Genomic DNA, 25910 nt, shown 5'->3' with positions numbered 1-25910 from the left:
TCACAATTCTAGAAGGAAAGGTATAGGTATACAAATGTAGTCACTGGGCTAGTTCCTAAAGTGAAACATCTCTTTTGTTTCTAATGTATGCTCTTACATATTTCCAATGTAAACTCATATATTCCCAACAGACAAAACATGGGAAAATACAGCCCAATTGCTTCTACATGCACTAAGATTCCCATACTTGATGAATACCCACATAGGAACTTGTAAATGTGACATCTATGACAAATTTCTAGGGCCAACTATTGTTAATGCTCTCATGATAGCCAACATTATAAAGAAAACAGGTGAATTAATTAATGTAAAATTAGTCATAAAACCAACTTATAAGAAATTTTCTAAATTACTAGAGTTCAATCAATGTCAAAACAGTTTTGAGAACTCTTTAAAATGGCAAAAAATAGTTATACTGACCTATCAATACGTTAGTCACTCCATTCTATGCAGTAGGATACTAACCTGTTGTTCCAGGTGCATTTGCTGGCATTCTGCTAACATTTCTTTGTGTAAATCAGATTTGCTATCATCGGTGTCACCACTGTCTTCTTCTTCTTCATCATCATCTTCTTCATCTTCATCAACATCATCGTCAACACCACCATTAATTTGATGTCTATTTCCTTTTACTGATTCTACTGTTGTACCTTTTATTTGTCCATTTTGGGGTTCAGCACATGTCTGATTGCCAAGTTCCTTCGACTTGTCTGAAAAAGTAAATAAACAGCCTGCATTTTTGTGACAGCAAAATGTCAGAGAGTACTGTAACTTTATCTTGAAAATCAAATTTAATATTATAATTGGACTTTGAGCTAGGCATTGAGTCCTAAAAAGTGCTAATACATGTAAAGGGGCAATATGGGTTGTGCTTTATAGATAATGGAATAGGTATAAAGTCACATCGAACTTGGTTTGCTATTCTTCGCACAAATGAAATTATAACGATACCTCACCCAATACATTTCCCAACATCTTCACATGTTCCTGTCACATCCAATTGCCTCTGCCTCTGCAAAGTCTCCCAGCAATTTCTAATGTTACATCATCTTGTTTCCACCATTATATTATTTTGCAAACAAGGAAATCTAATTTGATACTTCATTCCTTCATTACCAGTTTTGTCTGCTGATAAAAGACCCAACTACCTGTATCGTAAACAGTAATAATTACTCAAGATCCATCTTCTGGCACATATTTAATTTCCTATGAACAGCATTAGCTTTAGTGACATCCAAAGACTCAGGCTGGTCTCCCAACTATCATTTAAAATACCGTGCTAATGTCTGGGATATCATGTACAACTACCTTAGAACAGTTCTTCATTTTGGAAAGCTGTCTTCCATATTCTATTTCCACTGGAATTATCTGTTACCAATATCTTTAACATCTACAGAGCCTGTTTATATAGCTTGATGCACAACAAGCTATCTTGCAAGACAAGAAGAAAGACAGACCCGGATTGAATTCGAACTGAAGATTAGCAACCATTGGCATGATACACAATCTAGCCTTAGTGCAGATTTTAGACAGTTTCCCACACTAGTTTTGACAGATTCTAGGCTGGTATCTAACCTTGACTCAGAAAATAGTTCCCTCCCCTAGCTGACAACTGTACTGACTGGCTAGGCATTGTGCCACAAGGTTAGAATAAATACAAAATGTAGAACTGTGTGAGGTATCCCTGGACAATTCGGCTGCAGTGCACCACATTCAGCCTTCCTGTGACTGTCTCACCATGACTTGACCACCAGTAATTAAACGCTAGAGACTAAAATCAAATATTAAGCACATCCAAATTCAGAGATGGTATTGGCAGTTTGAAGAAATAAGATATTCATTCAAAGGAAACAGTGCCAGCTGGCCATATGCATCAGCATAAAAAGTTGAAAGAATCCATATTTTGTCTGAACATAGTCCAACGAAATCAATGTACAAAGACAGTATTGGGCTAGATGTGCCACAGTGATTTAGTGTGTCCTCAAAATGATGCTGAAAATGAAACCATGCAGACAATGGCGCCCATACCTATGGTTAAGGGAACGCCACCCCCCCCCCCCCCCCCCGCTTAGTTCTCAGGGAAAGGAAAAAATATATTATATTAAGGTGTTTTTCTTTCAAGAAAACAATTTAAAAGTCAGTATCACGTAGTTCTAACATGGTAAGATCTGAAAAAAAAAAAAAAAAGTAATTATAGCTACTTGTAAGTCACCATTCGTCTTCCACAATATTAAAGCTACACCATACTCCCAGGCCTAGCGCACCATCCCCCCGCCCAGAAACTATCATATGGGCACCCTTGCACACACAATTCAAATTTTACTATGTCAAATATACTGATTATGCTATAGCAATGGTGAAAGCCATGGAGAAAGAAATATCTGTTGCATGCTTAATTTTTAGCAATGAGGCAACAATACACCAAGTAGCAAGGTTAACAAGCATGAAATTCGAAAATATGGCAAAGAAAAATCTTTGCCTATAACTCAATGTCTAGATGACTCACTGGAAGGTAATATAATCTGTGTGACATCAGCACAAAAATTGTGTGATCCATTTTTCTTCTTTGAGCTAAGGGTTTCAAATATCAGTTACCTGGACATGCTGCCTGCCACAGCTTGATATGGATTCCACAGATTACATCTGTCAACAAGATGGGGCACACCCATATTCTTCCAAACAGTTGGATCGGTCATACTGGACATGATGATGCTGTGTACTGATCTCAGCCAGTTAGATCTCTTGACACCCATCAGTTTCTTTTTATAGAGTTGTATAAAAGACTTTATGTATGTACCTCTCTTGCTGAAAACAATTCCATAACTCAAAATGCACATTTCTAAATGGACTGGCATCAAAGAGTTTGCATGTACTTCAAAATATATGGAGTGAAATGAAGTAAAGCTTAAAAATTGTCTATCTGACCATGAAGAGTCGTACTGGAAACTTAAAACTGCAGAATTTTTAAAAAACTTTCTTGTACTTTCTCTGTGATTCTTATTGAAGTATCACACCGCATTACAAGTTTTATCCATTTGAAACTGCTATATTCCTTCGAATTGCCCTGTATTTTCAATGGCAGTTTGTGGCAGACAAATTTAATCTGCAAAGAATTCAAACTTGGAAAAAAAAACCAAATTGAACAAAAATTAGTTGAGTTCAGGCTATTCTTCCCACTAGTATCACTGCTACCCTCACATCAGAATATGTAAATATCACAGTAACTGACAATCATCATGCCCTTTAAGAGAATGTAAATTGCATTACAAAGCAAACACAATAATGATGTCTCCCACAACAGAGTTTGAACAAAGGAGGACAATACAGAAATTAAAAAATAAGAAGCCAGGCGGGCATAGATGCAGCAGTCTCTGTTCTCGAAGTGTGCACAGACAGCATACAAACCCATTAACAAACATAATAACTGAGTCCTTTTGTTCATCACAAATGAAAGAAAGGTACAATGCTCTTAGCCATGTAAAATTTGGTATTTGAAGTAGGAGAAGTACAATATTGGCAAATACAGTGTTTGCAAAAGTGGTGCTTAAAGCTATTGACAAGGACGACTGTGTCACAGATATATTCTTAGACTTGTCCCAAGCTTTTGATGCTGCTGACCATAAAATAATACTAAAATAAAACTAAACAAACTAGAAGCACTAGCATAATGGAATTTTAAGCTCTGTTCTCATACTTGTAGAAAATAATAATGAATTAATGAGAGTCTGTCTTTTCGCAAAAACATAATTTTTATTCTGTTAAATACCCAGAAGCAGTAGCTGTAAGGCAAATAGGAAAAATAGTGGTTCCTATCGTACCTAGAATATGGTGTCAAAAATCAGAGATAGTTCAAAAGTCTGCTGATCATAAATTTATAGTAAAACAATTGTCAGACAGAAACATACAAACATAGTCATTCCTTCGGGTAGTATATCGGGTACAAATCTGTTCCCAATGCATATCATTGACTTTCCTACCAGTATCATAAAAGTATAGATTGCTACTCACCACGTGCTGGAGATGTTGAGATGCAGATAGGCACAACAAAAAGATTGTTAAACACACACACACACACACACACACACACACACACACACACACACACACACACACTTATATTCATGCATGTTGTCTGGAAGCTTACTTGTTTAACAGACTTTTTGTTGTGCCTATCTGCAACTCAACATCTCCACTATATGATGAGTAGCATTCTATCCTTTTCATAATATTCATGCATGTTGTCTGGAAGCTTACTTGTTTAACAGTCTTTTTGTTGTGCCTATCTGCAACTCAACATCTCCACTATATGATGAGTAGCTTTCTATCCCTTTCATAATATTGTCATTATTCCATCCTAGATTTTCCATAGTTTCACTTTCCTGACAGTATTTGACATGAAGTAAAAGTTCTGGTGACAGCATGTTGCTGTCACCAGAACTTTTACTTCATGTCAAATACTGTCAGGAAAGTGAAACTGAGTCACTGATAGTACACCAGAACTCCTAAAACAGGAGGAAAATTAAACATTCATGTATGATTACAATTGTGCAGAATGTAATACATTAACAGGGAACATAAAGAAAAAATATAGCATGCACTTCAGCAGGGAAAAAAAATCAGTCATCACATTAAGTATAGATGATAAACCTATAAATAATGTAACAAACACAAAGTTTTTAGAGATGAACGCTGACTGTCAGTTAACATAAAATGAACACACAAAGATACTAGTAGAAAGAATGGGAGCATGTTATACTGTTACGATTCTATAATCGGTTCATAAGAGTTATTTCTTGTGCTAACTATACTATTCCTACATATGTTCAATTAAATGTCTACATCTACATACATAACCCACAAATCACAGTTAAGAACATGGCAGGGGGTATTTCCTTTATAACAGTTATTATGGCTTCTTTTTGGTCCATTTACATTTGGAGTACAAGAAGAATGATTGCTTAATGGTCTCTGTGCGCACCATAATTAGTCTAATCTTGTCCTCATGATCCCTACAGGAGCTGTACATTGCTTGAAACTGGTAATGGAAATTTTGTAAATAGGCTTTCTTGGGATAGTTTGGGTTTATCTTCAAGCTTTTGTCATTTCAGTTTCTTCAGAATTTCCATGTCATTCTACCATGGATCATACACCTGTGAATATTCATGCTGCTGTTCTTTCTATGCATTCAATAATTCCCAGAAGTCCTGTATGACAAGGGTCCCACACACTTGAACGATACTCCACGCACAGTGGCCCACGTGTTTTGTAAGCAATCTTCTTTGCAGACTGATTGCATTCCCCTAGTATTCTAAAAATTAACTTAAGTCTGTTTTAGCTATGAATGAACCTATGACCTATGGGAGTCTTTTCTAGGGATCAAAAGCACAACACATGGACACAGTTTCCAAACTGTGGAAAAGGGCTGTAAGGATAATAACTAAAAGTAGTAACTTGATTCATTGTAAATAACTATTTAAAAAATTGAATATCCTTACTACAACAAGCGATTAACTCTACCAAATGTCTTGTGTATCAGGGGAATCATTAGTAAGTACCTTCCTTATAGTTATATGCATAATCAGAAACAAAAGAGAGTTAGGACTTACATTTACCTTGGAAAAACAAACAAAAGAACTTGAAACAGCATTTCCTATAAGGAAATAAAATGGTATAATAAGTTCCTCCCCCCCATGAACCATGGACCTTGCCATTGGTGGGGAGGCATGCGTGCCTCAGCGATACAGATGGCCGTACCGTAGGTGCAACCACAATGGAGGGGTATCTGTTGAGAGGCCAGACAAACATGTGGTTCCTGAAGAGGGGCAGCAGCCTTTTCAGTAGTTGCAGGGGCAACAGTCTGGATGATTGACTGATCTGGCCTTGTAACATTAACCAAAATGGCCTTGCCGTGCTGGTACTGCGAACGGCTGAAAGCAAGGGGAAACTACAGCCGTAATTTTACCCGAGGGCATGCAGCTTTACTGTATGATTTTAGATGATAGCGTCCTCTTGGGTAAAATATTCCAGAGGTAAAATAGTCCCCCATTCGGATCTCCGGGCGGGGACTACTCAGGAGACATCGTTATCAGGAGAAAGAAAACTGGCATTCTACGGATTGGAGCGTGGAATGTCAGATCCCTTAATCGGGCAGGTAGGTTAGAAAATTTAAAAAGGGAAATGGATAGGTTAAAGTTATATATAGTGGGAATTAGTGAAGTTCGGTGGCAGGAGGAACAAGACTTTTGGTCAGGTGAATACAGGGTTATAAATACAAAATCAAATAGGGGTAATGCAGGAGTAGATTTAATAATGACTAAAAAATAGGAATGTGGGTAAGCTACTACAAACAGCATAGTGAACGCATTATTGTGGCCAAGATAGACACGAAGCCCATGCCTACCACAGTAGTACAAGTTTATATGCCAACTAGCTCTGCAGATGATGAAATTATTGATGAAATGTATGATGAGATAAAGGAAATTATTCAGGTAGAGAAGGGAGACGAAAATTTAATAGCCACGGGTGACTGGAATTCAACAGTAGGAAAAGGAAGAGAAAGAAACATAGTAGGTTAATATGGATTGGGGCTAAGAAATGAAAGAGGAAGCCGCCTGGTAGAATTTTGCACAGAGCATAACTTACTCATAGCTAACACTTGGTTCAAGAATCATAAAAGAAGGTTGTACGCATGGAAGAAGCCTGGAGATACTGGAAGGGCTCAGATAGATTATATAATTGTAAGACAGAGATTTAGGAAGCAGGTTTTAAATTGTAGGACATTTCCAGGGGCAGATGTGGACTCTGACCACAATCTATTGGTTATGAACTGTAGATGAAAACTGAAGAAACTGCAAAAAGGTGGGAATTTAAGGAGATGGGACCTGGATAAACTGAAAGAACCAGAGGTTGTACAGTGTTTCAGGGAGAGCATAAGGGAACAATTGGCAGGAATGGGGGAAAGAAATACAGTAGAAGAAAAATGGGTAGCTTTGAGAGATGAAATAGTGAAGGTAGCAGAGGATCAAGTAGGTAAAAAGACAAGGGCTAGTAGGAATCCTTGGGTAATGGAAGAGATATTGAATTTAATTGATGAAAGGAGAAAATATAAAAATGCAGTAAATGAAGCAGGCATAAAGGAATACAAACGTCTCAAAAATGAGATCGACAGGAAGTGCAAAATGGCTAAGCAGGGATGGCTAGAGGACAAATGTAAGGATGTAGAGATGCATATTGCTAGGGGCAAGATAGATACTGCCTACAGGAAAATTAAAGATACCTTTGGAGAAAAGAGAACCACTTGCATGAATATCAAGAGCTCAGATGGAAACCCAGTTCTAAGCAAAGAAGGGAAGGCAGAAAGGTGGAAGGAATATACAGAGTGTTTATACAAGGGCGATGTATTTGAGGACAATATAATGGAAATGGAAGAGGATGTAGACGAAGATGAAATGGGAGATAAGATACTGCGTGAAGAGTTTGACAGAGCACTGAAAGACCTGAGTCGACACAAGGCCCTGGGAGTAGACCACATTCCATTAGAGCTACTGACAGCCTTGGGAGAGCCAGTCCTGACAAAACTCTACCATCTGGTGAGCAAAGTGTGTGAGGCAGGCGAAATTCCCTCAGACTTCAAGAAGAATATAATAATTCCAATCCCAAAGAAAGCAGGTATTGACAGATAAGAAAATTACCGAACTATCAGTTTAATAAGTCACAGCTGCAAAATACTAACGCGAATTCTTTACAAACAAATGGATAAATTGGTAGAAGTCGACCTCGGGGAAGATAAGTTTGGATTCCGTAGAAATGTTGGAACACGTTTGGCAATAATGACCCGATGACTTATCTTAGAAGAAAGATTAAGGAAGGGCAAACCTATGTTTCTAGCATTTGTAGACTTAGAGAAAGCTTTTGACAACGTTGACTGGAATACTCTCTTTCAAATTCTGAAGGTGGCAGGGGTAAAATACAGGGAGCGAAAAGCTATTTACAATTTGTACAGAAAGCAGATGGCAGTTATAAGAGTCAAGGGACATGAAAGTGAAGCAGTGGTTGGGAAGGGAGTGAGACAGCGTTGTAGCCTCTCCCTGACGCTATTCAATCCGTATATTGAACAAGCAGTAAAGGAAACAAAAGAAAAGTTCTGAGTAGGTATTAAAATCCATGGAGAAGAAATACAAACTTTGAGGTTCGCCGATGACATTGTAATTCTGTCAGAGACAGCAAAGGACTTGGAAGAGCAGCTGAACGCAATGGACAGTGTCTTGAAAGCACGATATAAGATGAACATCAACAAAAGCAAAACGAGGATAATGGAATGTAGTCGAATTAAGTTGGGTGATGCTGAGGGAATTAGATTAGGAAATGAGACACTTAAAGTAGTAAAGGAGTTTTGCTATTTGGGCAGCAAAATAACTGATGATGGTTGAAGTAGAGAGGGTATAAAATGTAGACTGGCAATGGCAAGGAAAGTGTTTCTGAAGAAGAGAAATTTGTTAACATCAAGTATTGATTTAAGTTTCAGGAAGTCGTTTCTGAAAGTATTTGTATGGAGTGTAGTCATGTATGGAAGTGAAACATGGACGATAACCAGTTTGGACAAGAAGAGAATAGAAGCTTTTGAAATGTGGTGCTACAGAAGAATGCTGAATATTAGATGGGTAGATCAGATAACAGGAGGTATTGAATAGAATTGAGGAAAAGAGGAGTTTGTGGCACAACTTCACTAGAAGAAGGGATCGGTTGGTAGGACATGTTCTGAGGCATCAAGGGAAGACCAATTTAGTACTGGAGGGCAGCGTGGAGGGTAAAAATCATAGAGGGAGACCAAGAGATGAATACACTAAGCAGATTCGGAAGGATGTAGGTTGCAGTAGGTACTGGGAGATGAAGAAGCTTGCACAGGATAGAGTAGCATGGAGAGCTGCATCAAACCAGTCTCAGGACTGAAGACCACATCAACCACAACAACAACAACAACAACAACAACAACAAGCAGATGAGAAACATTTATACATTACATCTATTCGAGAAGGTGGCTAAAACATACTTCATTAGTGACGCGTATTAAAAGTTAAAGATTACTTATGAACTTGGAAAAGCAGTTAATAGCAAACGGGGTCAACTACAACATCCTGTCACATTACGATACATGTTATATTGTTGTCATTGTGGTCTTCAGTCCTGAGACTGGTTTGATGCAGCTCTCCACGCTACACTATCCTGTGCAAGCTTCTTCATCTCCCAGTACCTACTGCAACCTACATCCTTCTGAATCTGTTTAATGTATTCATCTCTTGGTCTCCCTCTATGATTTTTACCTTCCATGCTGCCCTCCAATGCTAAATTGGTGTTTCCTTGATGCCTCAGAACATGTCCTACCAACTGATCACTTCTTCTAGTCAAGTTGTGCCACAAACTTCTCTTTTCCCCAATTCTATTCAATACCTCCTCCTTAGTTATGTGATCTACCCATTTAATCTTCAGCATTCTTCTGTAGCACCACATTTTGAAAGCTTCTATTCTCTTCTTGTCTAAACTACTTATCGTCCATGTTTCACTTCCATACATGGCTACACCCTATACAAATACTTTCAGAAACGACTTCCTGACACTTAAATCAATACTCAATGTTAACAAATTTCTCTACTTCAAAAATGTTTTCCTTGCCATTGCGTCTACATTTTATAGCCCCTCTACTTCGACCATCATCAGTTATTTTGCTCCCCAAATAGCAATACTCATTTATTACTTTAAGCATCTCATTTCCTAATCTAATTCCCGCAGCATCACTCAATTTAATTCAACTACATTCCATTATCCTCGTTTTGCTTTTGTTGATGTTCATCTTATATCGTGCTTTCAAGACACTGTCCATTGCGTTCAGCTGCTCTTCCAAGTCCTTTGCTGTCTCTGACAGAAGTACAATGTCATCGGCGAACCTCAAAGTTTTTATTTCTTCTCCATGGATTTTAATTCCTACTCCAAATTTTTCTTTTGTTTCCTTTACTGCTTGCTCAATATACAGATTGAATAACATCGGGGAGAGGCTACAACCCAGTCTCACTCCCTTCCCAACCACTGCTTCCCTTTCATGCCACTCGACTCGTATAACTGCCATCTGGTTTCTGTACAAATTGTAAATAGCCTTTCGCTCCCTGTATTTTACCCCTGCCACCTTTAGAATTTGCCTTTCCTTAATCTATTTTCTAAGATAAGTCATACGGTCAGTACTGCTTCACATGTTCCAACATTTCTATGGAATCCAAACTGATCTTCCCCGAGGTCGGCTTCTACCAGTTTTTCCATTCGTCTGTAAAGAATTCATGTTAGTATTTTGCAGCTGTGACTTATTAAACTGATAGTTCGGTAATTTTCTTATCTGTCAATACCTGCTTTCTTTGGGATTGGAATGATTATATTCTTCTTGAAGTATGAGGGAATTTCGCCTGCCTCACACACCTTGCTCACCAGATGGTAGAGTTTTGTCAGGACTGGCTCTCCCAAGGCTATCAGTACCTCTAATGGAATGTTGTCAACTCCAGGGGCCTTGTTTCGACTCAGGTCTTTCAGTGCTCTGTCAAACTCTTCACACAGTATAATATCTCCCATTTCATCTTCATCTACATCCTCTTCCATTTTCATAATATTGTCTTCAAGAACATCGCCCCTGTATAAACCCTCTATATACTCTTTCCACCTTTCTGCTTTCCCTTCTTTGCTTAGAACTGATTTTCCATCTGAGCTCTTGATATTCATGCAAGTGGTTCTCTTTTCTCCAAAGGTCTCTTTGATTATCCTGTAGGCAGTATCTATCTTGCCCCTAGCAATATGCATCTCTACATCCTTACATTTGTCCTCTAGCCATCCCTGCTTAGCCATTTTGCACTTCCTGTCGATCTCATTTTTGAGACGTTTGTATTCCTTTATGCCTGCTTCATTTACTGCATTTTTATATTTTCTCCTTTCATCAATTAAATTCAATATCTCTTCCATTACCCAAGGATTCCTACTAGCCCTTGTCTTTTTACCTACTTGATCCTCTGCTACCTTCACTATTTCATCTCTCAAAGCTACCCATTTTTCTTCTACTGTATTTCTTTCCCCCATTCCTGCCAATTGTTCCCTTATGCTCTCCCTGAAACACTGTACAACCTCTGGTTCTTTCAGTTTATCCAGGTCCCATCTCCTTAAATTCCCACCTTTTTGCAGTTTCTTCAGTTTTCATCTACAGTTCATAACCAATAGATTGTGGTCAGAGTCCACATCTGCCCCTGGAAATGTCCTACAATTTAAAACCTGCTTCCTAAATCTCTGTCTTACAATTATATAATCTATCTGAGCCCTTCCAGTATCTCCAGGCTTCTTCCATGCGTACAACCTTCTTTTATGATTCTTGAACCAAGTGTTAGCTATGAGTAAGTTATGCTCTGTGCAAAATTCTACCAGGCGGCTTCCTCTTTCATTTCTTAGCCCCAATCCATATTAACCTACTATGTTTCTTTCTCTTCCTTTTCCTACTGTTGAATTCCAGTCACCCGTGGCTATTAAATTTTCGTCTCCCTTCACTATCTGAATAATTTCTTTTATCTCATCATACATTTCATCAACAATTTCATCATCTGCGGAGCTAGTTGGCATATAAACTTGTACTACTGTGGTAGGCTGTGGAATCTGTAGCTGTGATACACATTATGTAAACTATTTAATTGGATAGACAAAAAACCTACTGACCAAGTGGTGGCAGAACACACACACAAAAGAGAGTTGTAATTGGCAAGCTTTCGGAGTCAGTGACTCCTTCATGTAGAAGGGTTGCAGTGGAAGGAAGAAGGGTGAAGGAAAAGGACTGGAGATGTCTAGGAAAATGAGCAGATTTCAGGGAAGTCGCCCAGAACTGCAAGTCAGGCGAGACTTATCGTAGGGGATGAGAAGGAAAGATTGATTGTTGGGGACTGCATCGGACGAGATTTGAAAACCTGAGAGCTTAAAGGTGGAAGGCAGGGTAATATGCAGACTAGATTACTTTTTAAACGGCATGAGTTAATAAGAGTGAAAAGCTAATTGAATTGTATGTAACAGAGGTGGGAGAGGGCGGTGGAAAATAGACGGGAAAGGCAATGAAACATGTAGAAAACTAAAACGGAGTGAAGAAAGGAGTAGTTACAGTGAAGAAATGTTGAGACCTAAGAAATTAATGTAAATTAAGGCCAGGTGGGTGGCGAGAACAAAGGAAATGTTGTAGTGCTAGTTCTCACCTGTGGAGTTCTGAGAAACTGGTGTCTGGGGGAAGAATGCAGATGGTGCATGTGGTGAAACAGTTGCGAGGTCACGTTTGTCACGTTGTAAAGCATGCTTTGCAACAGGATATTGCGAGTTGCCAGTATACACCCTCTTCCTATGCCCATTCATCATAACTGATAATTTGGTGGTAGTATGTAAACACTGGTAGTATGCAAGCACTGTTCGGCCTTCTACATCAGCACAATTATCAGCGAATTATCAATCAGGATGAATGGGAATAGGCAGAGATGTATACTGGCAACCGGAAATATCCAATGTCCTGGCAAATGAAGCCATAGGTAAATAAAATGGGAATAAGTGCCGGAAAATTATACATGTAAAAATGGTTTCTTCTACTGTATTTCTTTCCCCCATTCTTGACAATCGTTCTCTAATGCTCTCCCTGAAGCTCTCTACAACCTCTGGTTCTTGCAGTGCTAGTTCCCAACTGCGGAGTTCTGAGAAACTGGTGTCTGGTGGAAGAATCCAGATGGTGCATGTGGTGAAACAGGTGCGAGGTCACGAATGTCATGCTGTAAAGCATGCTCTGCAACAGGATATTGCGAGTTGCCAGTATACACCTTCTTCCTATGCCCATTCATCCTAACTGATAATTTGGTGGTAGTATGTAAACACTGGTAGTATGCGAGCACTGTTCAGCCTTCTACATCAGCACAAAGTGGACAAATATACAAAAGTTTAATGCAAAATTAATAAGAGACATACAAGGCAGTAACACAGGGTATGGAAAAATGTATAACACACTGTCTGTGGGGATTGCACAGACAAAAAGATACACATCTAGTATACTCTGGCAAAAACAGAAACCAGCTTGGTTATCAATTAACATCTGAAGCATGCATCCATGAGATAAAAAGTAATGGAACAAAAATAAAGGAGTGAAGAATAAAATAGATATTGCATATATAGGATAACAATTAACTGATACCAATAAAACCCTTGGCATCCTCCACCTACAACCTAAAGGACATACCCTCAACCTTCTAGAAGAAAGCGATATCCCTTACAGTCTTAATCATAATCCTGACTCTACATTAAATGAGTAAACCACACTCAAACATACATCTATTCTAAGTAATTATGAGTTAGGCCTACTTAAGCAACATAATGATGCACTCATGCCTATGTCTTTCAAGCTTCCATAATCTCCAGTATTATAGAAGTAGTTACGACAATGATACTTCCACTCTTTACACATTTATATTTTAACCCAATGCCTCTTGTTCCTCTGTTATCTCTTGTTGTGACTCACCGATCATTTAAAGTGCCGCCGTGCAATTACGCACGTCCTCTACGTGCGGCGCTGTCTGCCTGCCAGCCATGCAGCAGCGGCGCCACCTAAGCGGCCAGCCGAGCAGCGGCCGCCAGACTGAGACTCAGTGCTTATCTGAACGCTAACGTGTACACATGTTAACTTACTCTGTGACATATATGTGTTGTCGTGTCGTTCCTAAATATACTTGTTAAACTAGAAGTTCTAACAATTGGTGACGAGGTAGTGGATTTTTCCTTTTCACCGTTGACTCACAGGGTTCCATGGCTACTGTCGAGCAACTCTTGCAAAATCTCCTTGAACAGCAAACGCTTCTAACGGCGGCGATTCGCGATTTCGTCGCGGCGTCAAATGCGAGCCGGTTCTCGTCGTTGGCTGTACCTCCTTTTCCTCCTTACGACGAGACGGCAGAAGACTGGTCGGATTATGAAAAACGTCTTCGACAGCACTTCTTGGCATTTTATGTCTCGGACGAACAAGCATGTAAGTCTCTGTTCCTTTCCTGGATTTCGCCTCAAATGTATCGGTTATTGTCGCAATTGGCCCCTTTGAAGGATCCTGCGTCTTTGTCCTTTGCTGAAATGTGTTCCCTTCTGTCGGTCTATTTTCAAAAGCAAACGCATGTGGTAGCCTCTCGTGTTGCCTTTTATCGTTGTCACAAACAACCCAATCAATCTTATCGCGCTTGGGCTGCTGAACTTCACGGCCTCAGTCGAAAGTGTCACTTTGTTACTGATGTTCACAAAGAATCCTATGCCGATTCCATGGTACGGGATGCTATTATCCGGTCGGCGCCCGACAAAGAAGTTCGGCAACGTGCCCTTCAGTTGGCGAATCCGACTTTAGATGAGGTTCTCTCCATTGCGCAGTCTTTTGAAATTTCTCGCGCCGCTGGGGCACAAATAGAAGTGTGGGGTGACGTCGGGGAAATACAACCTCTGTGCGCTGTTGACGACGCGCGCGGCGCGTCCCCGCCGGCCGACGTGGCCGCAGTGCGCTCCCACGCGCAGCCTCGGCCAAGCCGTAAACAAACCCCTAAGAAACTGCAGCAAAATCCCCGGCAACTTCCTTCCTGTCCAAGGTGTTTTACGAAACATTCACGCGAGGATTGTCCACAACGTTGGGCTGTGTGTCACAATTGCAAAAAGAAAGGTCACGTGTCTTCCGTTTGTAAATCCGACCGCATAAATGACGTCCATGAACATGACGCTGATTCTGATTCTGTGTTGTCTGTCAATTGCACTTCTTCCCTTTCCGGGAAGTTATTCCTCACTGTCCAAATCCTTGTTCGAGATGTTCGCATGCAAGTGGATACCGGTTCTGCCGCCACTATAATTAATTCTCAGACGTATCTTCAGCTGGGTTCTCCACTCCTGTCCCCTGTCACTCGGCAATTACGGACATACAATAAACAGAAGATTTCTCTCTTGGGACAGTTTAATGCTGAGGTATCTTACAAATCCGTCGTTCGCACTGTTCCCATATTTGTGGTCGACCAGGGCAACGCAGAAAATCTTTTTGGTTTCGATGCCTTCCGCATTTTTGGGTTCTCCATAGATGACTCTGTCAATATTGTCTCTGACGCTATTCCTTATGCTAAACTGGATTCTTTGTCGACGACCTTTTCGTCCATTTTTTCTCCTGGGTTAGGCCGTGCACACGACTTTGAAGGTCATATCACGCTCAAACCCACTGCTCGGCCTAAGTTTTTTCGGGCTCGGCCCATTCCTGTGGCCCTTCGTGATCGGGTCAAACAGGAGTTGGATCGTCTCACTACTTCAGGGGTCTTGCTTCCTGTCACTTCCAGTGAGTGGTCCTCTCCTGTCGTTGTAGTTGCCAAGCCCAATGGTGCTATTCGTCTCTGTGGCGATTTCAAAGCCACGGTAAATGCTCAATGCCTCATCGACACTTACCCTATGCCCCGTCCTGAAGAACTGTTCACTAAACTCGCTGGAGGGCAGTATTTTTCTAAAATTGACCTGTCAGAAGCTTATCATCAACTTCCTCTCGACGCTGCTTCCCGGCAGTTTCTGGTCCTTAACACGCCTTTTGGCCTCTATCAATACCAACGCCTGCCATTCGGGGTTGCTAGCGCCCCTGCTCTCTTTCAGCGATTCTTGGAACAATTATTGCTCCCTGTCCCTGGGTGTATCAATTACATGGACGACATTGTTGTCACGGGCTCCACCACTGACGAACATCTTCAAAATCTCCACACACTTTTTACTGTCTTACAGACTGCAGGTCTTAAGTGTAACCTTCAGAAATCACAATTTTTTCAGGCATCTATCACGTACTTGGGGTTTCAACTCTCTCGGGATGGTATTCGTCCGCTTCAACAAACTGTCGCTGCGATCGATGCCCTTCCTCGCCCTACGTCTGTTAAGGAACTGCAGGCCTTCTTGGGGAAAATAGCATACTATCACAAGTTTTCACTGTCTGCAGCGTCGGTGGCTCAGCCGTTGCATCGCCTGTTGCATAAAAACGTGCCTTTTCACTGGTCCGCGTCATGTGACGCGGCTTTCCAGAAATTGAAGACTATGCTGATACAGGCCCCGTGCCTAGCTACTTATCAACCTGGCCAACATCTTGTCCTTGCAACAGACGCCTCTCAATACGGGGTTGGGGCAGTCCTTGCGCACCGTTTTTCTGACGGTTCGGAACAACCCATTGCTTATGCCTCCAAAACGCTCACGGATGCCCAACAAAAGTATTCTCAGATTGAGAAAGAAGCTTTGGCCATCATTTATGCTCTTCATAAGTTTGGTGTTTTTCTCTATGGCACAAAATTTCATCTTGTTACGGATCATAAACCACTTGTTTCCTTGTTTCACCCCTCAACGTCACTTCCCGACAAGGCTGCACACCGCCTCCAGCGTTGGGCTCTTTACTTGTCCCGTTTCAACTATGAGATTCATTTCCGGCCAACGGCTCAACATGCGAATGCTGATGCTTTGTCTCGCCTCCCCATGGGCCCTGATCAGGCATTCGATAGGGACGAACTTTTGTGTTTCCACCTGGATGTTGCCGAGCAGCGGGTTGTGGACGGGTTCCCCATCACTGGGGACAGGCTGGCGGCTGCTACGGGTTCTGACCCTACCCTCTCCCGGGTTTTACGCTGTATTCAGACGGGTTGGCCCTATCGCCCATCCGCTAAGACTTCTGATCCGTTGCGGAACTACTACCCTTTGCGCTACCGCCTCACGGCTAGGGATGGTGTTATCCTCCTCTCCACTGACAATGTTTCGCCGCGTGTTGTGGTCCCCGCGTCTTTGCGTGCTTCGGTCTTGCGCCTCCTTCACCAGGGGCACTGGGGTGTGTCGCGCACCAAATCTCTGGCACGCCGTCATGTGTACTGGCCTGGCATCGACTCTGAAATCGTACACATGGTCGCTGCCTGCGGCTCTTGTGCGTCACAGGCCGCTGCCCCGAAGTCATCTTTGTCACCGTGGCCTTCGCCTGAGAAGCCCTGGGAGCGCATTCATGCTGATTTTGCGGGACCCTTTTTAGGTACTTATTGGCTCCTCGTAATTGACGCCTACTCTAACTTTCCTTTCATTGTCCGTTGCACATCACCTACCACCGCGGCAACCACCAGTGCTCTCGCCCGCATTTTTTCTTTGGAAGGCCTCCCCTCTACTCTTGTTACTGATAATGGTCCGCAATTTGCCTCTTCTGACTTTGCGGATTTTTGTGCTCGTCACGGTGTTACGCATGTCACGGCCCCGCCGTTCCATCCACAATCCAACGGTGAGGCTGAACGACTGGTCCGCACGTTTAAGGCTCAAATGCGGAAACTTCTGACTTCTTCTGCTGCTGATGAGGCGCTTCTCCAGTTCCTGGCGTCTTACCGTTTCACCCCCATGGGCGATCACAGCCCGGCTGAGCTCTTACATGGCCGACAGCCCCGCACTCTACTTCATCTTCTGCGGCCTCCCACCTCCCGGCCGCGGGTGCCGTCACTTGGCCGGTTCACCGCCGACGACCTCGTCTGGGTACGGGGATATGGCAGGCGGCCAAAATGGAGCCCGGGCCGCATCTTAAGACACCGTGGCAGACGCCTGTATGAAATCCAGATGGACACAGGTGTTGCAGTGCGTCATTCGGACCAGCTTCGGCCTCGGGTGCCAACCACACCTGTTCCGAATGCCGCCACACCACCCTTGACTCTCCCTGATGCTCGGGATCTTGGCACATCTCCATACTCACAACGCCGCCCTCTACCCGTCATCGCGATGCCAGCACCAGAACGGATGCCACCAGACGACGTGCCCATGCGGGAACCGGAGGACCAACCAGTGTCAGAGTACATCTGCTCGCCGCCTCCTCCAACAGACGCTGACGCATCGCCCATGTCTCCTGTCATATCAACTGGACTGGCCGCAACGGGCAGATTGGTGCGTGGGGCCCCAGTAGATTCGACCCCTACGTCTCCTGTCATCTCGACCCGTTATCATCGGGGACACTTCCGTCCGTACGGGAAGCCTCCTCCTCGAGACTTCAGCCATCTCCAGGACACATCCATCAAGACCAGTGCAACAATTTCAAAGGGGGGAAAAGTGTTGTGACTCACCGATCATTTAAAGTGCCGCCGCGCAATTACGCACGTCCTCTACGTGCGGCACTGTCTGCCTGCCAGCCATGCAGCAGCGGCGCCACCTAAGCGGCCAGCCGAGCAGCGGCCGCCAGACTGAGACTCAGTGCTTATCTGAACGCTAACGTGTACACATGTTAACTTACTCTGTGACATATATGTGTTGTCGTGTCGTTCCTAAATATACTTGTTAAACTAGAAGTTCTAACATCTCTAATGTACCGGAATCTTATTTTATCATGCAATATGTAAAAGAAATTTTTTTTATTAGGTCTCTATTTGTATCTAATATCGGTTGTCTTAGTTTCTTCCCTGTTTTATTTATTTGCCACCTGCTCATGCACTTTTCTGTTTTGTGCTTATTTTATGATCCTGCAAGGGTGATATCTATAATTTTTATTCACATTGTGTTTTATCTGCTGAACACAGGCTTCAGATGTTTTGCCACTCTCCACCAGATGTGTATCTTTTTGGCTACACAGTCAATACAAAGTTTTCCTTATTTTCTCATGTATTTAGTTCTTACATAGGTCTGCTATGCTCAGCTCGTAAGCCATGGGGCTGCACCATTTAGTTTCTTGTCTGTTGTACTTATGCATAAATGTGCATGCTCGTCTTATTTATCTTCTATGTTGTATTTTATTTGTGTCCCTCCCCATACCTTAGCATTTCTGTTACACTCCCATGTGTCGCATAGACATGATTTTGATCCCACGTTATTGACTGGTCCACCCACCAGATATCCACGACTTAACAAATTACGTGAGTAGTGCCATTAATCACAGCTTTACCTGTGTTTGTCATGTAACTCTGGACTAGTTGTACAATGAAGACATATTATTTACAAATGAAGCAGATTTTTAATTCAGTTAATAAGATCCTCAGTTGCAGATGTTCCCCAAATCAGATTTTTTCTTTTACGACACTATCCATTCCGATTTAGCTTCACTGGGAATCCACAGCCTCTAAATGTTTAATAAAAGAATACATCACCTGTTGTAGGCTGGGTTGTGCTTTATTAAAATTTTACTATCTATTCCATTCAAGGGTCAACAGAAGCGTCCGATCCCACGCGTCGGCTTTGACCCGTGACGTAAGGGTGTTGTCGTGTGTGACGTCATGATGGCGCGGAGTTTGGTTTGAGTGTGGCTGTCTCCAGTTCTGTTTTATTTTATTTACTTTTCTGATCTGTTCGTTCTATCTCGTGAGATTTTTTTTTTTAAATTTAAAAACACTTATTACATATTTTAATTATCTGTTTCCTCCAATTTCTGTTTTAGTTTATTATCTTTATCTTTCTGATCTGTTCGTTCTATCCCGTGAGATTTTTTTTTTAAAAGACAAAAAACACTAATCAGCTACTGAAGCATCTTCATCTTCTATGGGTTGCAGGGGTTGCGACCCCTGGGGAGGTGGGTGGGTATTCATGCATGGCTGTCTTCACTTACACGTTGTAGCTACGCAAGGCGTCTAAATTTGTTTATATTTAGTTTGCCCACCACCCAAAACACCCCATTTCCCGCGCTTGTCCCGTTAGTGTCATTAGGCTTCTTGTGGAAAGTGTGTGTGTTTGTTTTTGTTTCCCCCATATTTGTGACGTCATGGGTCAAAGCAGACGGGTGGGATCGGACGCTTCCGTATTTCCCCATTCAACTACTCTTCCAAGCCCTTTGCTGTCTCTTATCAAATGAGACATTGTTAACAAGTGCACTTAGCTTTGAAAACCTCTTGAACAAATACCTCATTTCTGTTGCTTACAGCTTGAGGTTATCAGGTTCACTGAACAGTGCAATGGAATATCTGAGACTAGTCTTTAAAAATACCTTCAGTAAAATGGAAATGACACTCATGTCTCCCAAAGAAGTAGCATCAATAATAAAATCCTTAAAATCTAAGTATTCTAGTGGGTATGATAACATATCAATGAAGTTAATCAAAGAGTGCTCATGCTAGTTGAGTTCTGTCTTAAGTTATTTTTGTAATCAATCTCTTATCAGCAGAACATTTCCAGACTGGCTAAAGCACCTTTACAAGAAGGGGGATAAAGACATACCATCAAACTATAGACCAATTTCACTTTTGCCGGCTTTTTCAAAAATATCTGAAAATGTTCAATTCAAGCGTCTCCTTAATCATCTGACTGCAAATAATATATTGTTCAAGTCTAACTGCAAATAAAATATTATTCAAGGCACAGTTTGGGTTTCTTAAGGGTTCTGATATAGAGAAAACTATTTACACTTACAGTGAGTACGTGCTTAATTTGTTACGTAATAAATTAGAGGCTACTGGCATTTTCTGTGACCTGTCAAAAGCCTTTGACTGTATGAACCACAGCATTCTCTTAAGTAAATTTCCGGAACCCAAACTGATATTCTCCAAAGTCATTTTCAGTTGTTCTATTCTTCTCTAAAAAAATTTTCAGTATTTTGCAAGTATGAGTTATTTAACTGATCGTTCAAAAATATTCACACCTTTCAGCAACTGTCTACATCTACATCTACATCTACATCTACAGGGTGTTACAAAAAGGTACGGCCAAACTTTCAGGAAACATTCCTCACACACAAATAAAGAAAAGATGTTATGTGGACATGTGTCTGGAAACGCTTAATTTCCATGTTAGAGCTCATTTTAGTTTTGTCAGTACGTACTGTACTTCCTCGATTCACTGCGACTCATTGCTCTAAAGTACTAGCATCAAACACATCAGTACATAGCATCAACAGGTTAATGTGCATCACGAATGTGGTTTTGCAGTCAGTGCAATGTTTACAAATGCACAGTTGGCAGATGCCCATTTGATGTATGGATTAGCACGGGGCAATAGCCGTGGCATAGTACGTTTGTATCGAGACAGATTTCCAGAACGATGGTGTCCCGACAGGAAGATGTTCGAAGCAATTGATCGGCGTCTTAGGGAGCACGGAACATTCCAGCCTATGACTCGCGACTGGGGAAGACCTAGAACGACGAGGACACCTGCAATGGACGAGGCAATTCTTCGTGCAGTTGATGATAACCCTAATGTCAGCGTCAGAGAAGTTGCTGCTGTACAACGTATTGTTGACCACATCACTGTATGGAGAGTGCTACGGGAGAACCAGTTGTTTCCGTACCATGTACAGCGTGTGCAGGCACTATCAGCAGCTGATTGGCCTCCACGGGTACACTTCTGCGAATGGTTCATCCAACAATGTGTCAATCCTCATTTCAGTGCAAATGTTCTCTTTATGGATGAGGCTTCATTCCAACGTGATCAAATTGTAAATTTTCACAATCAACATGTGTGGGCTGACGAGAATCCGCACGCAATTGTGCAATCACGTCATCAACACAGATTTTCTGTGAACGTTTGGGCAGGCATTGTTGGTGATGTCTTGACTGGGCCCCATGTTCTTCCACCTACGCTCAATGGAGCACGTTATCATGATTTCATATGGGATACTCTACCTGTGCTGCTAGAACATGTGCCTTTACAAGTACGACACAACATGTGGTCCATGCACAATGGAGCTCCTGCACATTTCAGTCGAAGTGTTCGTACGCTTCTCAACAACAGATTCGGTGACCGATGGATTGGTAGAGGCGGACCAATTCCATGGCCTCCACGGTCTCCTGACCTCAACCCTCTTGACTTTCATGTATGGGGGCATTTGAAAGCTCTTGTCTACCCAACCCCGGTACCAAATGTAGAGACTCTTCGTGCTCATATTGTGGACGGCTGTAATACAATACGCCATTCTCCAGGGCTGCATCAGCGCATCAGGGATTCCATGCGACGGAGGGTGGATGCATGTATCCTCGCTAACGGAGGACATTTTGAACATTTCCTGTAACAAAGTGTTTGAAGTCATGCTGGTACATTCTGTTGCTGTGTGTTTCCATTCCACAATTAATGTGATTTGAAGAGAAGTAATAAAATGAGCTCTAAAATGGAAAGTAAGCGTTTCCGGACACATGTCCACATAACATATTTTCTTTCTTCGTGTGTGAGGAGCACATTATCATGATTTCATATGGGATACTCTACCTGTGCTGCTAGAACATGTGCCTTTACAAGTACGACACAACATGTGGTCCATGCACAATGGAGCTCCTGCACATTTCAGTCGAAGTGTTCGTACGCTTCTCAACAACAGATTCGGTGACCGATGGATTGGTAGAGGCGGACCAATTCCATGGCCTCCACAGTCTCCTGACCTCAACCCTCTTGACTTTCATGTATGGGGGCATTTGAAAGCTCTTGTCTACCCAACCCCGGTACCAAATGTAGAGACTCTTCGTGCTCATATTGTGGACGGCTGTAATACAATATGCCATTCTCCAGGGCTGCATCAGCGCATCAGGGATTCCATGCGACGGAGGGTGGATGCATGTATCCTCGCTAACGGAGGACATTTTGAACATTTCCTGTAACAAAGTGTTTGAAGTCATGCTGGTACATTCTGTTGCTGTGTGTTTCCATTCCACAATTAATGTGATTTGAAGAGAAGCAATAAAATGAGCTCTAAAATGGAAAGTAAGCGTTTCCGGACACATGTCCACATAACATATTTTCTTTCTTCGTGAGTGAGGAATGTTTCCTGAAAGTTTGGCCGTACCTTTTTGTAACACCCTGTATATCTACACAGACACTCTGCAAGCCGGTGCATGGTGCATGGTGAAGGGTGCAAACAGACTGAGGGAAAAACAACAGTCTGTACGCCTCAGTATGAGCCCAATTTCTCATATCTTGTCTTCAGGGTCCTTGCATGCGATGTATGTTGGTGGCAATAGAATCATTCAGTGGTCAGCTTCTCTGAATTTTCTCAATAGTGTTTCTCAAAAAGATGCCGCCCTCTCACCAGGGGTTCCCAAAGCATCTCTGTAACACTTACATGTTGTTCGAACCTACCGGTAACAAATCTGGCATCCCACCTCTGAACAGCTGCGATGTCTTCCTTCAATCTGACCTGGTACAGACTCGAAACACTCAAGCATTACTCAAGAATAGATCACACTAGTGTCCTATATACGTAATTATTTGCAGGTGAACCACTCTTTTCTAAAATTCTTCCAATAAACCAAAGTTGACCATTTGCCTTCTCTACCAGTTTTCACATGCTCATTCCACCTAATACTGCTTTGCAATGTTATGCCGAGATATTTAAACAACTTGACTGTGTCAAGTAAGACACTCGTAATACTGTATCAGAGCATTGCAGGTCTGTTCTTCCTCCTCATCCGCATTAACTTATATTTTTCCACATTTACAGCTAGCTACCATTCATCACACCAATTGGAAATTTTGTCTAAGTCATCTTGTACTTTCTATCTTCTTCAGAAATTAGATTACTACAATGTTTTTAATGTTTGAGGGTATTTTGTTGATCTCGTATATCTTATACACCTGTTGGAATGGTTCTACATCTACATGAATGTTCAGCAACTCTCTGTGAAGCACATGGCACGTTTCTTCAGCTTGTGACACTCTCCCATGGTTAAACAAACTTGTGACCAACAAAATTCTCTCGGGCTTCCAACCACATTACGTGGTTCAAAATCAACGAGCTTTTGGCTGAGCATTCCTTAGCCACTGTCAAGAGGTGACAGCCGAAGGATTGCTGTTGCCATCCTTGTATGGTCGCACTACCTTCAGTGACATCACAGGTGCTTGATCCAGTGCCACATATGGTAAAGTTTTCATGAACCAAACAATGGAAAATCCAGAATGGAATGTAACAATATTTTTATCACACATTTGCAGTGCTCAGTTCAGCCTTCAAATGGCCAGGTTCCAAGTAGTGCTTAACTGGAGGCCCCCATCTGTATTGAGGATGTTTTCAGAAACTTTTATCTCAGTCACTTCTTTTATGATGTTCTGCCAAAAACTATTAGTCTACAAAATATCAGATGTCTTAGCAAATGCAATACTGAGTATGTTTTCTAGAATATCTTCCGCTAGTGCTCATTTCTCAGGATACCTGAGGCAAAAACACCTCTCATGTTCTACATGGCACAGTTCAATAGTACATACAGTCTGTCTGACATAAAACTGTCCACACAAACACAGTATCTTATACACTCCTGGTGTTTTTAGAAGATTTTGTGTGGATAATTATATGTTGGACAGACTATACTTACTACTGAACAATGCCATCTAGAAAACAAGAGATGTTTTTGCTCATGGTATCCTGAGACATCAGTAGTAGTGGAACATGCTGAAGAAAATAGGCATTGTATTGCATTTGCCGAGACATCTGTTAATACACAGACAGCATCATAAAAAAAGTGACTGAGATAAAAATTCCTGATAACATCATTAATAAAGATGGTGGCCTGCAGCTAAGCACAGCTTGGAACATGGCCATCAGAAGGTAGAAGTGGGGGTGGCACGTGTGAAACAACATTACCATTTATAGCTTTGGAGCAAACACTAGTGATGTCACTGAAGGTAGCGTGGCTGTATAAGGGTGACATCAGCAACTGTTCAACAGTCACCACTTCACAGTGGCCGAGGAGTGCTCGGCCAAACGCTTGTGGATTTCAAACCATTTGATGCGGTTCAAAGCCCAAGTGAATTTTATCATTATATATCACTGTGAAACTATGTATTTGTATAACCTGTGACTATTTGTACTGCACTTCAGTGTATAGGTTCAATATTGTCTTTTAGTCCTACTTGGTAAGGGACTCATCTACTTGAGCAATGTTCTAAGATGGGTGGCACGAGTCACTTGTAAGCAATCTCTTATGTAGAATGGCTGCAATTCCCTAATATTCTATCATCAAACTGAAGTCTGCCACCTGCTTTACCCATGTCAGAGCCTATGTGATAGTTCCATTTCACAATCATACAAACTGTTACATAAAGGTATATGAACGAGTTGACTGTTTCCAGCTGTGACTCACTGATACTGCAGTCAGAAGATAAAACTTTTTTTTCCATTTTATGAAGTATGCAATTTTACATTTTTTAACATACAGGGTATGTTTGCTATCTTTTTTTTTCATTTTAGGAAGTGTACAATTTTACATTTTTGAACATACGGTTTGCAATCTTTGTCCCACTTTTAAATCTTGTTCAGATCTGATTAAATATTTATGTAGCTTTTCTCACAATAAGTCATTACAGATAACTACATCTCTGACTAATGTTTAAGGTTGCCGTTAATTTTGTCTGCCAAGTCATGATCATTATTATACAACATGAACAGCAAGGGTCCCACCTAACATCCCTGGAGCACACCCAAACTTACTTCTACGTCTGTTACTGACTCTTCATGCTACACTACTGGCCATTAAAATTGCTACACCACGAAGATGACGTGCTACAGATGCGAAATTTAACCAACAGGAAGAAGATGCCGTGATATGCAAATGATTAGCTTTTCAGAGCATTCACACAAAGTTGGCATTGGTGGCAACACCTACAACGTGCTGACATGAGGAAAGTTTCCAACCAATTTCTCATACACAAACAGCAGTTGACCGGCATTGCCTGCTGAAACGTTGTTGTGATGCCTCGTGTAAAGAGGAGAAATGGGTACCATCACGTTTCCAACTTTGATAAAGGTTGGATTGTAGCCTATCGCGATTGCAGTTTATCGTATCGCGACATTGCTACTCTCGTTAGGTCGAGATCCATTGACTGTTAGCAGAATATGGAATTGGTGGGTTCAGGAGGGTAATATGGAATGCCGTGCTGGATCCCAATGACCTCGTATCACTAGCAGTTGAGATGACAGGCATCTTATC

The 25910-nt window shown here is 41.7% G+C and overlaps 1 protein-coding gene across 1 annotated transcript in view; it reads right to left on the bottom strand.

The window, feature by feature from the left end:
* LOC126202946 (uncharacterized) overlaps positions 1-25910 on the bottom strand; it is a 126775-nt gene that overhangs the window by 94530 nt on the left and 6335 nt on the right. Inside the window, exon 2 of the mRNA XM_049937048.1 lies at positions 466-710. Coding sequence (XP_049793005.1) covers positions 466-710 — 245 coding nt within the window. The remainder of the gene's footprint in view (positions 1-465; positions 711-25910) is intronic.

This window comes from Schistocerca nitens, chromosome 9, assembly GCF_023898315.1.
Source record: "Schistocerca nitens isolate TAMUIC-IGC-003100 chromosome 9, iqSchNite1.1, whole genome shotgun sequence".
Classification (NCBI taxonomy): Eukaryota; Metazoa; Arthropoda; class Insecta; order Orthoptera; family Acrididae; genus Schistocerca; species Schistocerca nitens.
This window is presented reverse-complemented; position numbering and strand designations above follow the sequence as displayed.